General features: G+C 48.1%; 1 protein-coding gene across 1 annotated transcript; it reads left to right on the forward strand.

Annotated features, from left to right (window-relative positions):
- The first annotated feature begins 6,232 nt into the window (after positions 1 to 6,232).
- Positions 6,233 to 8,355, forward strand: LOC119357713 (eomesodermin homolog). The gene is made up of 3 exons (XM_037624574.1): positions 6,233 to 6,367; positions 7,796 to 8,150; positions 8,344 to 8,355. Exons 1-3 carry the CDS (start codon positions 6,351 to 6,353, stop codon positions 8,353 to 8,355), a joined length of 384 nt encoding a protein of 127 aa, XP_037480471.1. The 5' UTR covers positions 6,233 to 6,350.
- The last annotated feature ends 3,903 nt before the right edge of the window (positions 8,356 to 12,258 follow it).

A 12,258-nucleotide genomic window follows, 5' to 3' on the forward strand; every position in this document is an offset into this window, starting at 1 on the left:
GCCCGGGCTCCTTATCATATGGATGCCAGCGACACTGTCATATACGTGTGCCAAAAGGCGCAAACGGTCCCGGGCAAAGGAAATGCGACACCCGTGGGGATACCGTGCGTGAGGCCGCAAAGTGATATGAGGTGTTACATGCTAGATCGATGTGGCATTGAGTCGGGGTCCTGACAGCGTTGGTACTCACCTTCTAATGCTCTGACAACTGAAATACTGCGTGTGTGTCACTTGTCGCAACCTATAAACTTTCCATTTTTTTTCATATATATTCATTTATTCAAAACATTTTATCACTTGAACCATGTTTTCAAATCCTGAATTGTTTTCACTGTTGGATTTCTATATCAAGATCTTTGAAATTAGATCCCATATTTCGCCGCGGGATCGCGAGTGGTGAGAAGGCCCGCTTGGCGCAAGCAAAAAAGTATGCCCACTTGGCGCGTGAAGCCTTTTGGTTTAGCAAATCCTGGAGCTGCCTAGGTCCAAAATCATTAATTAAGAAGTACTAGTATAACGCCCGTGCGTTGCCACGGGCTCTTCAAAATTTATAATCAGTATCTTTCATTTATCATCCCCTCATATTGGGTGATTATGGGGTGCTCTAATTAGAAACACAACAATCAAATATTAGGAAATTTCACCGAACGAACAACAACGAATAATACGATATCTATCAAACGAATAAAATGAGGTCATATTTTTGGTCCGTCATGCACTTCTGTTGAAAAGTGTCTATCCCTTTTAGAATCAACCCACTGTTTGCTCGCACGCAAAAAAAAAAAAATACATCTCTAAAGTGGGGAACCGATCGGTGCCAAAAAGAACTCAAACTCCTATCCAATCTCGACTTCGTGCTCTTCCACTTCCATTGGTAAAGATGGGACGTCAAGGGTTTCATCATGATGACCTCGAGCAGCCGCCGACATCCCTCCCCACATCTACCCCTACCCCCTGCTGCCGCTTGCACTGTCCTTGCTCCTCGAGGGAGCTAGGGACACAATGTTCTCTAGGATGGGCATGACCAGATCCACGAGGAGGCCACATTCTTCCATGGGAACCCAACCAAGCACACCACCCTCCGCAACCATCCAATCCCAGCCTAACAAAGTCAAGACCCGCCATCGATCCACAAATCAGGCTCGCCGCATCCAGGTTCACTGCAAGTCTGCGACGAGTCTGTAGTCGACATCTTGACTTTGGCTATCCCCACGGAAGAATCATCGGATCCTGCTTACTTTTACCATCACTTCGTCTCTTCCCAAGGCAGCGACACCACCCAGCCAATCACCACCATCGCTTGCGGCTTGCCTACATAAAATCATACGAGAAATCCCCACGGCGGTGCTGTAAGATCACCTTGGCGACCTCGACAGTGACCGACTGGTCTAAGATCTAAGCTAGCCGCTCTTTGTAGAAACCAATAGAAGTAGGCATGTGACTCAGATTTGTTCTTTGGTGTGCATGCGTTTCTTGCTGCCCACCAGCTCTTGTCTACAACTCACCTATATCTGTACCAGCTCTTGGTCTACAACTCGCCTATCTCCATGCTCGAGAATCTGGAGTGTAGTAGTTAAAAAAAAGACCAACTTTATACTCATTTGATAATTCAACGTGCATGGGCATGCACCGGATGGAATTCACGCTCTATGTAAAATCTGGAGTGTAATGACCGTGGTTGATGAATGAAAGTCTTATTTCCGCAAAAAAGAAGTTAAAGGTGAATATATTCCTCATGTTAGAGTACAAACAGAGCATATAGTGGTGACCTAGTTTCTTTTGATTGAGGTGAATACATGCCAGTACTAAAATCTTCTAATTTCTTTTGATTGAATCCAAGTTGTCTCTTTTCTTTCGATTCAGCAAAGCTAGTTCGAATAAATAGGATTGTCTATATCTTAACTTCTTTGCCAATTAAGCTTCAAAATTGCAGTCTGATTCAAAAACAATCAAACGATTGTGTCGTTAACTCCAGGAGATTCTCGTTAGATCTTAGGAACGCTGCAAGCCATCATATCATATAAGAATAAGATCGACAATTGATATGGACAGATCTTACTACAATCATATTACTACTACTCGCACACTGATATGGACAGATCATACAAGATCGAAGGTACATAAGACAAGGTCCTCTAGATTACGAAAAACTGTTTGCTTCGCCTCATGTGAGACGGACCCCGAGCTATTCTTCAATGGCGCACCGCGCGCACATATTTAGCGGCGAAGTAACTCGTTATCCTAAGGACGTCCCCGTCAAGCCCGTCGACAGCGTCAGCCTTTTCCATCTCCCCGGCTGGACCTCGCCGAGTTTCCACCGTCGACGGCCTGCCGCCGCCGCATTCTGCTGCACGAAGGAGATCAACGACGGTTTAGACGTGCACGGGTGCAGCAGAGCAGATCGACCGACGTATCGGTTGACAACACGTACCGTCGCAGGCCGCATGGCTGTGGTGGGGGGTGGTGGCACTCGAGGTGCCCTGCGCCTCGCATTCGCAGGGCGAGACGGCGCTCGTGGCGCTGGTGCCGATCTCCTCCTCCGGACGAACGAGGAGCCAGCCGTCTAAGCTGGGCGAGGGAGCCAACGGCGGCCTGCAGCGCTGCCGGCTCGACTCCTTGCAGCTGTGTCTTGATTTTCGGTTTGAGCTTTTTTTGCCCTAGGCCGAGATGGACGAATTTCGGCCATTTTCAAAAATTTCGGCTGAAATTTGATCAAATTTTAACTGCGATTTGACTTAAATTTGACCAAAATTTACCAAATTTGAGCAATTTCGGCCTAAATATACTTTTCGCCCCAGGCCGAGATGGCCGAAATTCGGCCGAAATCCATTTTTTCCGGCCGAAAATCAAAACACAGCCTTGCAGTAGGCGATCGCGCTCGCGACGGCCTCCTCCCTCGCCCGGGCGGTGCCATCCTCGCCGGCGGCGACCCTCCCGTTCGGCTTCGTCGCCCGGCCCTTCCGTCTCCCGCGCACGTCTGGCCGCTCGTCCGCAGCACCGGCGCGCTGCAGATTTCTGGCGAACCTGCGCAGGCACCGCCTTAGCGCGTGGCCCTTCCGTGCGGCCGTGTCACCGCCCTCCCTCACCGGTGAGCGCGCGCTGTTCGACGAGCTGCTTCGGGCGCCGAGCAAGGAGGAGGAGGTGGACGACCTCGACGCCGGGGAGGAGCCCGGGTCGGAGGCCACCTTAGCGTCGCCAAGGCCGAACGCTGGCGACGAGGAGCTGCCCTCCTCAACGCTCGAAGCGCCGTCCATGGTCGCTGCCGTCGCCACGGCCGGCGCCATCGCCGCCCACACGGCGCACGGGAACATCCACGCCATGACGACCTGGAAGAAATGCATGGTGATCAGGAGCACTGGGGTTTGCTTGCAGGCCCTTGTGCACGTAGTACGTCCTTGTATATATATACACGTCGCGATTGCGATCGCGTTCGCCTCCGACTCCGGCGGTGGTTGCAGGGGGGCACGGCGGCGTCTGCGGGCGCGTGATTTCCGAAATCCGAGATGCCACAGCGAGATTGCCAAAATCCTGTGGCTAATCTATGGAATACTCCGGCGGTTCCTTCCATATACGAAGGGAGTACTAATTACTGCACGGTTTAATTACTCGATCGCTGATTTATCGGATGAGCTAGTAATGCGGACGGATCGCTGATTTATTACCATATTCGATATTTCCCGAGTTATGGCCTTACCATACCTGGATTGATAGTCTTTGGGGTAATTTAAATTTATTACCATATAATTACCATATTCAAAATTTCCTGAGTTATGACCTTACCATATCTGGATTGATTTATTACTATACGTGGATTATTTATGATTTATTACTATATGATTTATTACTATACGTGGATAGCCTTACCATACCTGGTGGTAATTTAAATTTATTACCATATTCGATATTTCCCGAGTTATGGCCTTACCATATCTGGATTGATAGCCTTTGGGGTAATTTAAATTTATTACCATATAATTGCCATATTCAAATTTTCCTGAGTTATGACCTTACCATACCTGGATTGATTTATTAATATACGTGGATTAATTATGATTGATTACCATAAATACGTTGTTTATTGCCGGTCAGACGAGAAAAGAGAAAAATCGGTGGGAGGGGTTGGTGGGAGGTGGGACGAAGAAAAACCGGTTGAAAATAAACCGGTTGAAAATAAACCGGTTGAAAGTGGGGGGGACTATTCAACCAATTCGTCCATTGAAAGTGGCGGCGCTCGAGGTGCCCTGCGCGCCTCGCATTCGCAGGGCGAGACGGCGCTCGTGGCGCTGGTGCCGATCTCCTCCTCCGGACGAACGAGGAGCCAGCCGTCCAAGCTGGGCGAGGGAGCCAACGGCGGCCTGCAGCGCTGCCGGCTCGACTCCTTGCACTTGCCGTAGGCGATCGCGCTCACGACGGCCTCCTCCCTCGCCCGGGCGGTGCCGTCCTCGCCGGCGGCGACCCTCCCGTCCGGCTTCGTCGCCCGGCCCTTTCGTCTCCCGCGCCCGTCTGGCCGCTCGCCCGTAGCACCGGCGCGCTGCAGATTTCTGGCGAACCTGCGCAGGCACCGCCTTAGCGCGTGGCCCTTCCGTGCGGCCGTGTCACCGCCCTCGCTCACCGGTGAGCGCGCGCTGTTCGACGAGCTGCTTCGGGCGCCGAGCAAGGAGGAGGAGGTGGACGACCTCGACGCCGGGGAGGAGCCCGGGTCGGAGGCCACCTTAGCGTCGCCAGGGCCGAACACCGGTGACGAGGAGCTGCCCTGCTCAACGCTCGAAGCGCTGTCCGTGGTCGCTGCCGTCGCCACGGCCGGCACCATCGTCGCCCACACGGCGCACGAGAACATCCACGCCATGACGACCTGGAAGAAATGCATGGTGATCAGGAGCACTGGGGTTTGCTTGCAGGCCCTTGTGCACGTAGTACGTCCTTGTATATATACACACGTCGCGATTGCGATCGCGTTCGCCTCCGACTCCGGCGGTGGTTGCAGGGGGGGGGGGGCACGGCGCCGTCTGCGAGCGCGTGATTTCCGAAATCCGAGATGCCACAGCGAGATTGCCAAAATCCTGTGGCTAATCTATGGAATACTCCGGCGGTTCCTTCCATATACGGAGGGAGTACTAATTACTGCACGGTTTAATTACTCGATCGCTGATTTATCGGATGAGCTAGTAATGCGGACGGATCGCTGATTTATTACCATATTCGATATTTCCCGAGTTATGGCCTTACCATACCTGGATTGATAGCCTTTGGGGTAATTTAAATTTATTACCATATAATTACTATATTCAAAATTTCCTGAGTTATGACCTTACCATACCTGGATTGATTTATTACTATACGTGGATTAATTATGATTTATTACTATATGATTTATTACTATACGTGGATAGCCTTACCATACCTGGTGGTAATTTAAATTTATTACCATATTTGATATTTTCCGAGTTATGGCCTTACCATATCTGGATTGATAGCCTTTAGGGTAATTTAAATTTATTACCATATAATTGCCATATTCAAAATTTCCTGAGTTATGACCTTACCATACCTGCATTGATTTACAACTATACGTGGATTAATTATGATTGATTACCATAAATACGTTGGGTATTGCCGGTCAGACGAGAAAAAAGAAAAACCGATGGGAGGGGCTGGTGGGAGGTGGGACGAAGAAAAACCGGTTGAAAATAAACCGGTTGAAAGTGGGGGGGACTATTCAACCAATTCGTCCATTAGGAGTAGATATTTGACTTAAATTTGACCAAAATTTACCAAATTTGAGCAATTTCGGCCTAAATATACTTTTCACCCCAGGCCGAGATGGCCGAAATTTGGCCGAAATTCATTTTTTTCGGCCGAAAATCAAAACACAGCCTTGCAGTAGGCGATGGCGCTCACGACGGCCTCCTTCCTCGCCCGGGCGGTGCCGTCCTCGCTGGCGGCGACCCTCCCGTCCGGCTTCGTCGCCCGGCCCTTCCGTCTCCCGCGCCCGTCTGGCCGCTCGTCCGCAGCACCGGCGCGCTGCAGATTTCTGGCGAACCTGCGCAGGCACCGCCTTAGCGCGTGGCCCTTCCGTGCGGCCGTGTCACCGCCCTCCCTCACCGGTGAGCGCGCGCTGTTCGACGAGCTGCTTCGGGCGCCGAGCAAGGAGGAGGAGGTGGACGACCTCGACGCCGGGAGGAGCCCGGGTCGGAGGCCACCTTAGCGTCGCCAGGGCCGAACACCGGCGACGAGGAGCTGCCCTGCTCAACGCTCGAAGCGCCGTCCATGGTCGCTGCCGTCGCCACGGCCGGCGCCATCGCCGCCCACACGGCGCACGGGAACATCCACGCCATGACGACCTGGAAGAAATGCATGGTGATCAGGAGCACTGGGGTTTGCTTGCAGGCCCTTGTGCACGTAGTACGTCCTTGTATATATACACACGTCGCGATTGCGATCGCGTTCGCCTCCGACTCCGGCGGTGGTTGCAGGGGGGGGCACGGCGGCGTCTGCGAGCGCGTGATTTCCGAAATCCGAGATGCCACAGCGAGATTGCCAAAATCCTGTGGCTAATCTATGGAATACTCCGGCGGTTCCTTCCATATACGGAGGGAGTACTAATTACTGCATGGTTTAATTACTCGATCGCTGATTTATCGGATGAGCTAGTAATGCGGACGGATCGCTGATTTATTACCATATTCGATATTTCCCGAGTTATGGCCTTACCATACCTGGATTGATAGCCTTTGGGGTAATTTAAATTTATTACCATATAATTACCATATTCAAAATTTCCTGAGTTATGACCTTACCATACCTGGATTGATTTATTACTATACGTGGATTAATTATGATTTATTACTATATGATTTATTACTATACGTGGATAGCCTTACCATACCTGGTGGTAATTTAAATTTATTACCATATTCGATATTTTCCGAGTTATGGCCTTACCATATCTGGATTGATAGCCTTTGGGGTAATTTAAAGTTACTACCATATAATTGCCATACTCAAAATTTCCTGAGTTATGACCTTATCATACCTGGATTGATTTATTACTATACGTGGATTAATTATGATTGATTACCATAAATACGTTGGATATTGCCGGTCAGACGAGAAAAGAGAAAAACCGGTGGGAGGGGCTGGTGGGAGGTGGGACGAAGAAAAACCGGTTGAAAATAAACGGTTGAAAGTGGGGGGGACTATTCAACCAATTCGTCCATTGAAAGTGGCGGCGCTCGAGGTGCCCTGCGCCTCGCATTCGCAGGGCGAGACGGCGCTCGTGGCGTTGGTGCCGATCTCCTCCTCCGGACGAACGAGGAGCCAGCCGTCCAAGCTGGGCGAGGGAGCCAACGGCGGCCTGCAGCGCTGCCGACTCGACTCCTTGCAGCTGTGTTTTGATTTTCGGTTTGAGCTTTTTTTCGCCCTAGGCCGAGATGGACGAATTTCGGCCATTTTCAAAAATTTCGGCTGAAATTTGATCAAATTTTAACTGCGATTTGACTTAAATTTGACCAAAATTTACCAAATTTGAGCAATTTCGGCCTAAATATACTTTTCGCCCCAGGCCGAGATGGCCGAAATTCGGTCGAAATCCATTTTTTTCGGCCGAAAATCAAAACACAGCCTTGCAGTAGGCGATCGCGCTCGCGACGGCCTCCTCCCTCGCCCGGGCGGTGCCGTCCTTGCTGGCGGCGACCCTCCCGTCCGGCTTCGTCGCCCGGCCCTTCCGTCTCCCGCGCCCGTCTGGCCGCTCGTCCGCAGCACCGGCGCGCTGCAGATTTCTGGCGAACCTGCGCAGGCACCGCCTTAGCGCGTGGCCCTTCCGTGCGGCCGTGTCACCTTCCTCCCTCACCGGTGAGCGCGCGCTGTTCGACGAGCTGCTTCGGGCGCCGAGCAAGGAGGAGGAGGTGGACGACCTCGACGCCGGGGAGGAGCCCGGGTCGGAGGCCACCTTAGCGTCGCCAGGGCCGAACGCCGGCGACGAGGAGCTGCCCTGCTCAACGCTCGAAGCGCCGTCCGTGGTCGCTGCCGTCGCCATGGCCGGCGCCATCGCCGCCCACACGGCGCACGGGAACATCCACGCCATGACGACCTGGAAGAAATGCATGGTGATCAGGAGCACTGGGGTTTGCTTGCAGGCCCTTGTGCACGTAGTACGTGCTTGTATATATATACACGTCGCGATTGCGATCACGTTCGCCTCCGACTCCGGCAGTGGTTGCAGGGGGGGGGGGGCACGGCGGCGTCTGCGGGCGCGTGATTTCCGAAATCCGAGATGCCACAGCGAGATTGCCAAAATCCTGTGGCTAATCTATGGAATACTCCGGCGGTTCCTTCCATATACAGAGGGAGTACTAATTACTGCACGGTTTAATTACTCGATCGCTAATTTATCGGATGAGCTAGTAATGCGGACGGATCGCTGATTTATTACCATATTCGATATTTCCCGAGTTATGGCCTTACCATACCTGGATTGATAGCCTTTGGGGTAATTTAAATTTATTACCATATAATTACCATATTCAAAATTTCCTGAGTTATGACCTTACCATACCTGGATTGATTTATTACTATACGTGGATTAATTATGATTTATTACTATATGATTTATTACTATACGTGGATAGCCTTACCATACCTGGTGGTAATTTAAATTTATTACCATATTCGATATTTTCCGAGTTATGGCCTTACCATATCTGGATTGATAGCCTTTGGGGTAATTTAAATTTATTACCATATAATTGCCATGTTCAAAATTTTCTGAGTTATGACCTTACCATACCTGAATTGATTTATTACTATACGTGGATTAATTATGATTGATTACCATAAATACGTTGGGTATTGCCGGTCAGACGAGAAAAGAGAAAAACCGGTGGGAGGGGCTGGTGGGAGGTGGGACGAAGAAAAACCGGTTGAAAATAAACCAGTTGAAAATAAACCGGTTGAAAGTGTGGGGGGGGGGACTATTCAACCAATTCGTCCATTAGGAGTAGAGACTCGTTGCAAAGAACACTCCACTTTCTCAGGTCGCGACAAGTGGCGCACATGCAGCGCGTCACTTGTCGCAACCTGAGAGTTTTTCCTTTTTTCGTAGATCCGTTTATTCAAAACGTTTTATCTTTTAAACCGTGCGTCCAAATCTCGAACCGTTTTCACTATTGGATTCCTCGCGTCAAGATCTTCAAAACTAGATCCCATTTTGATAGGCTTTGACGAATTTTTTTCATGAAAAAACCGGACGAAAAAAACCGGGTGAAAAAACCGAAACCGGGAGCACAATTTTTTTCTCTTACCGAAAGAGGCATGCCCGTGCCTCTCACGAAATCACGTCCGTGCCTCTTGTGGAAGCAAAACCGTGACTCTCGTGAAAGGAAAAAAAATAAAAAATGCGTTTTTTTTTGTTTCTGAGAGGCATGGCCATGACTATCGCGAAAACACAACCGTGCCTCTCGCGGAAGTAAAACCGTGACTCTCACGAAAGAAAAAAACAGAAAACACGTTTTTTCCCTTTCTGAGAAGCACGGCCGTGACTCTCGCGAAAGCACAACCGTGCCTCTCGCGGAAGCAAAACCGTGACTCTCGCGAAAGAAAAATAATAATCAGAAAACGCGTTTTGTTTTTCCTTTCCGAGAGCCACGACCGTGATTCTCGCGAAAGCACAGCCGTGCCTCTCGCGGAAGCAAAACCGTGACTCTCGCGAAAGAAAAAAAACAGAAAACGCGTTTTTTTCGTTTCTTAAAAGGCATGGTCGTGACTCTCGCTAAAGCACAACCGTGCCTCTCGCGGAAAAAAACCGTGACTTTCACGAAAGAAAAAAAGAGAATGCTTTTTTCACGCAATTTTTTTTCAAATTTTTTTTGATCGAAAAGCTAAGCAAGACCGGGGAAAAACCAAAACGTCAAAAAACCCCGGAAAAAACCATTTAAAAAGCCGAAAACGCGTGCGAAAAAATAAAAAAACAAAATCCGAAGTGAGCGTCTAGAGCGCAACACGTGACGAATAACTGAGAGCGCGTTAAGTGGCGCTGATTATTGCGAGGCTCCCGAAAAAGCACTCGTTAACTAGTTGCTCCCGCCTAGGTCTAGCAAATTCTATTCACCGCCCATTGGGTCAGTTATAGCGTTAATGGGTGGTTGGAGCCCCCGTATTCATGCAGTAGCAAAACAGCCCAGCCAAAACCTTTATCTCCCAACACCGGTTTTGGTAACCTTCTAGCAGGTTTCCTCCGGTTTCTTGGCTGATTTATTTAGATTTTATTTTACCCATATTTTATTCAGCTGTGTTATTTTTTATTTTAATTTTTTTATTCTTTTAAATTTACTTTTTCCGTTTTTCAAAAGTATGATTTTTTGTGAAATTATTTTTTTAAATCCATGAACCTTTTCAATTGCGTGTTTTTTTTCAATTTCATGAACTCAAATTCACGGACCTTCTTAAAATTCATGAACTTCTGAATTTTTCCGTTTCTATTATAAATTCATAAACTTTTTAATTTTTTTTGTATGAACTTTCAAGATTCTTATTTTTTTTTTCAAAAAGCCAACCGGGAAGCCCTCATAGGCCAACTTGTCAACCAGTCAACCAAAAATAAACCAGGCAAGAACAACAATAGCACCGTATAGGAGCTCACCTACCTGAGTTTAGCAAATCAAGAGGGAGAAGAACCTCGGGTGCGGCCCAACTACCTGCCGAAAGTGAGCAAGGCTGGGCGGGAGCTCCTATTCGAGAGCAACTTTAAGGGATACCCATTGCGGGAGCCGCATGAGGGTCATTTGGTGGGATGAGAGCATGTCAAGTGGTACATCCAGCCACCGCCATCTGTCGCTTGCTGGACGGTTCCTCATGATTTTGTGCTTCCACAAGAAACACAAATTTACTTCTCGTGAAGGCACATATTTGCTTCCACGAGAAGCACATCTGCCTCTTGGAAAGAATAGAAAAACATGTTTTTTTTTTGCTTTTGCAAGAAGCACATATTTACTTCGCAGGGGCACAAATTTGCTTCCACAAAAAGCACATTTGTGTCTCTCGAAAAGGAAAAAAAACATATTTATTTTCTCTTCGATAGAAGCACATATTTGCTTCCGTAAAAAGCATGGTTGTGCCTCTCAAAAAGAAAAAAACATGTTTTTTCTTCAACGAGAAGCACATATTTACTTCTCGTGGAGGCATAGATTTGCTTCCATGAGAAAAACAACTGTATGTCTTGAAAAGGAAAAACATGTGTTTTTTTTCACAAGAAGCACATATTGCTTCTTGAGAAGACACATATTTGTTTTCACGAGAAGCACAGTTGTGCCTCCCAGAAAGGAAAAAAAACTTTTTTATTTTGCATCCATGAGAAACACAGATTTACTTCTCATGAAGGCACAAATTTGCTTCCGCGAGAAGCACAACTTCGATTATTTTCTCCCAGTTTTTCCATGAATTTTTTTTGTCGAAATTTATTAACATGGAATCTATTTTTGAAGATCTGAACGCGAGAAATCCGACGGTGAAAATGGTTCGGGATTTGAAAGCACAGTTCAAGAGATAAAATATTTTAAATAAATCAATGTACGAAAAAAGAAAGCTCCCAGGTTGCGATAAGTAGCGCACATGCAATATGCCATTTGTCAGCGCCTAAGAAGGTAGGCTACCTTGCTTATGTAGTGCCGGTTTAGGCATTTTCCCCAACTAGCGGACCCCCTCCCCCTTGTGTCGATAGAATTTCTGTGGGCCGACTCATTAACAATATAGGAGTGAGAGTTTCCGTGCCGGTTTTGGGAAGCTTTCAGAAGTCCCCAGGTTGGTTTTGGGGAAGCTTCCAAGTTGTTTTTTGACCTGGCTTTTCTTCGGTTTTTCACTTGGCTTTTATTTTGTTTTTATTTTTTCCTTTTTCGTATCCTTTTTTTGTTAAAATTTCAAACTCGTGAATCTTTTAAATCCATGAAATTTTTTCTTCAAATTATTGACATTTTTGCAAATTTGTGAAAAAAAATCATCAAATTTTAGAACCTTGATATTGTGATGTTGAGTGGTTATGCCTAGTGTCATCGTTTGGGTTTCATCTATTTACTGTGGCAATGACAGGTCATGCAGAGGAAAGGGGTTCAGCTACCGCAGCACGTAACAGTTGAAACGTTGTTGTCCTAATGCAGTAAAAGAGAGCAGGAGCGAGAGAGTGGGATTGTATCGGAATGAACAAGGGGGTTTTGCTTGCCTGGCACTTCTGAAGATAGTATAGTTCTTCATCGGTGTCAACGATCACAG

Source organism: Triticum dicoccoides, chromosome 2A, assembly GCF_002162155.2.
Source record: "Triticum dicoccoides isolate Atlit2015 ecotype Zavitan chromosome 2A, WEW_v2.0, whole genome shotgun sequence".
NCBI lineage: Eukaryota > Viridiplantae > Streptophyta > Magnoliopsida > Poales > Poaceae > Triticum > Triticum dicoccoides.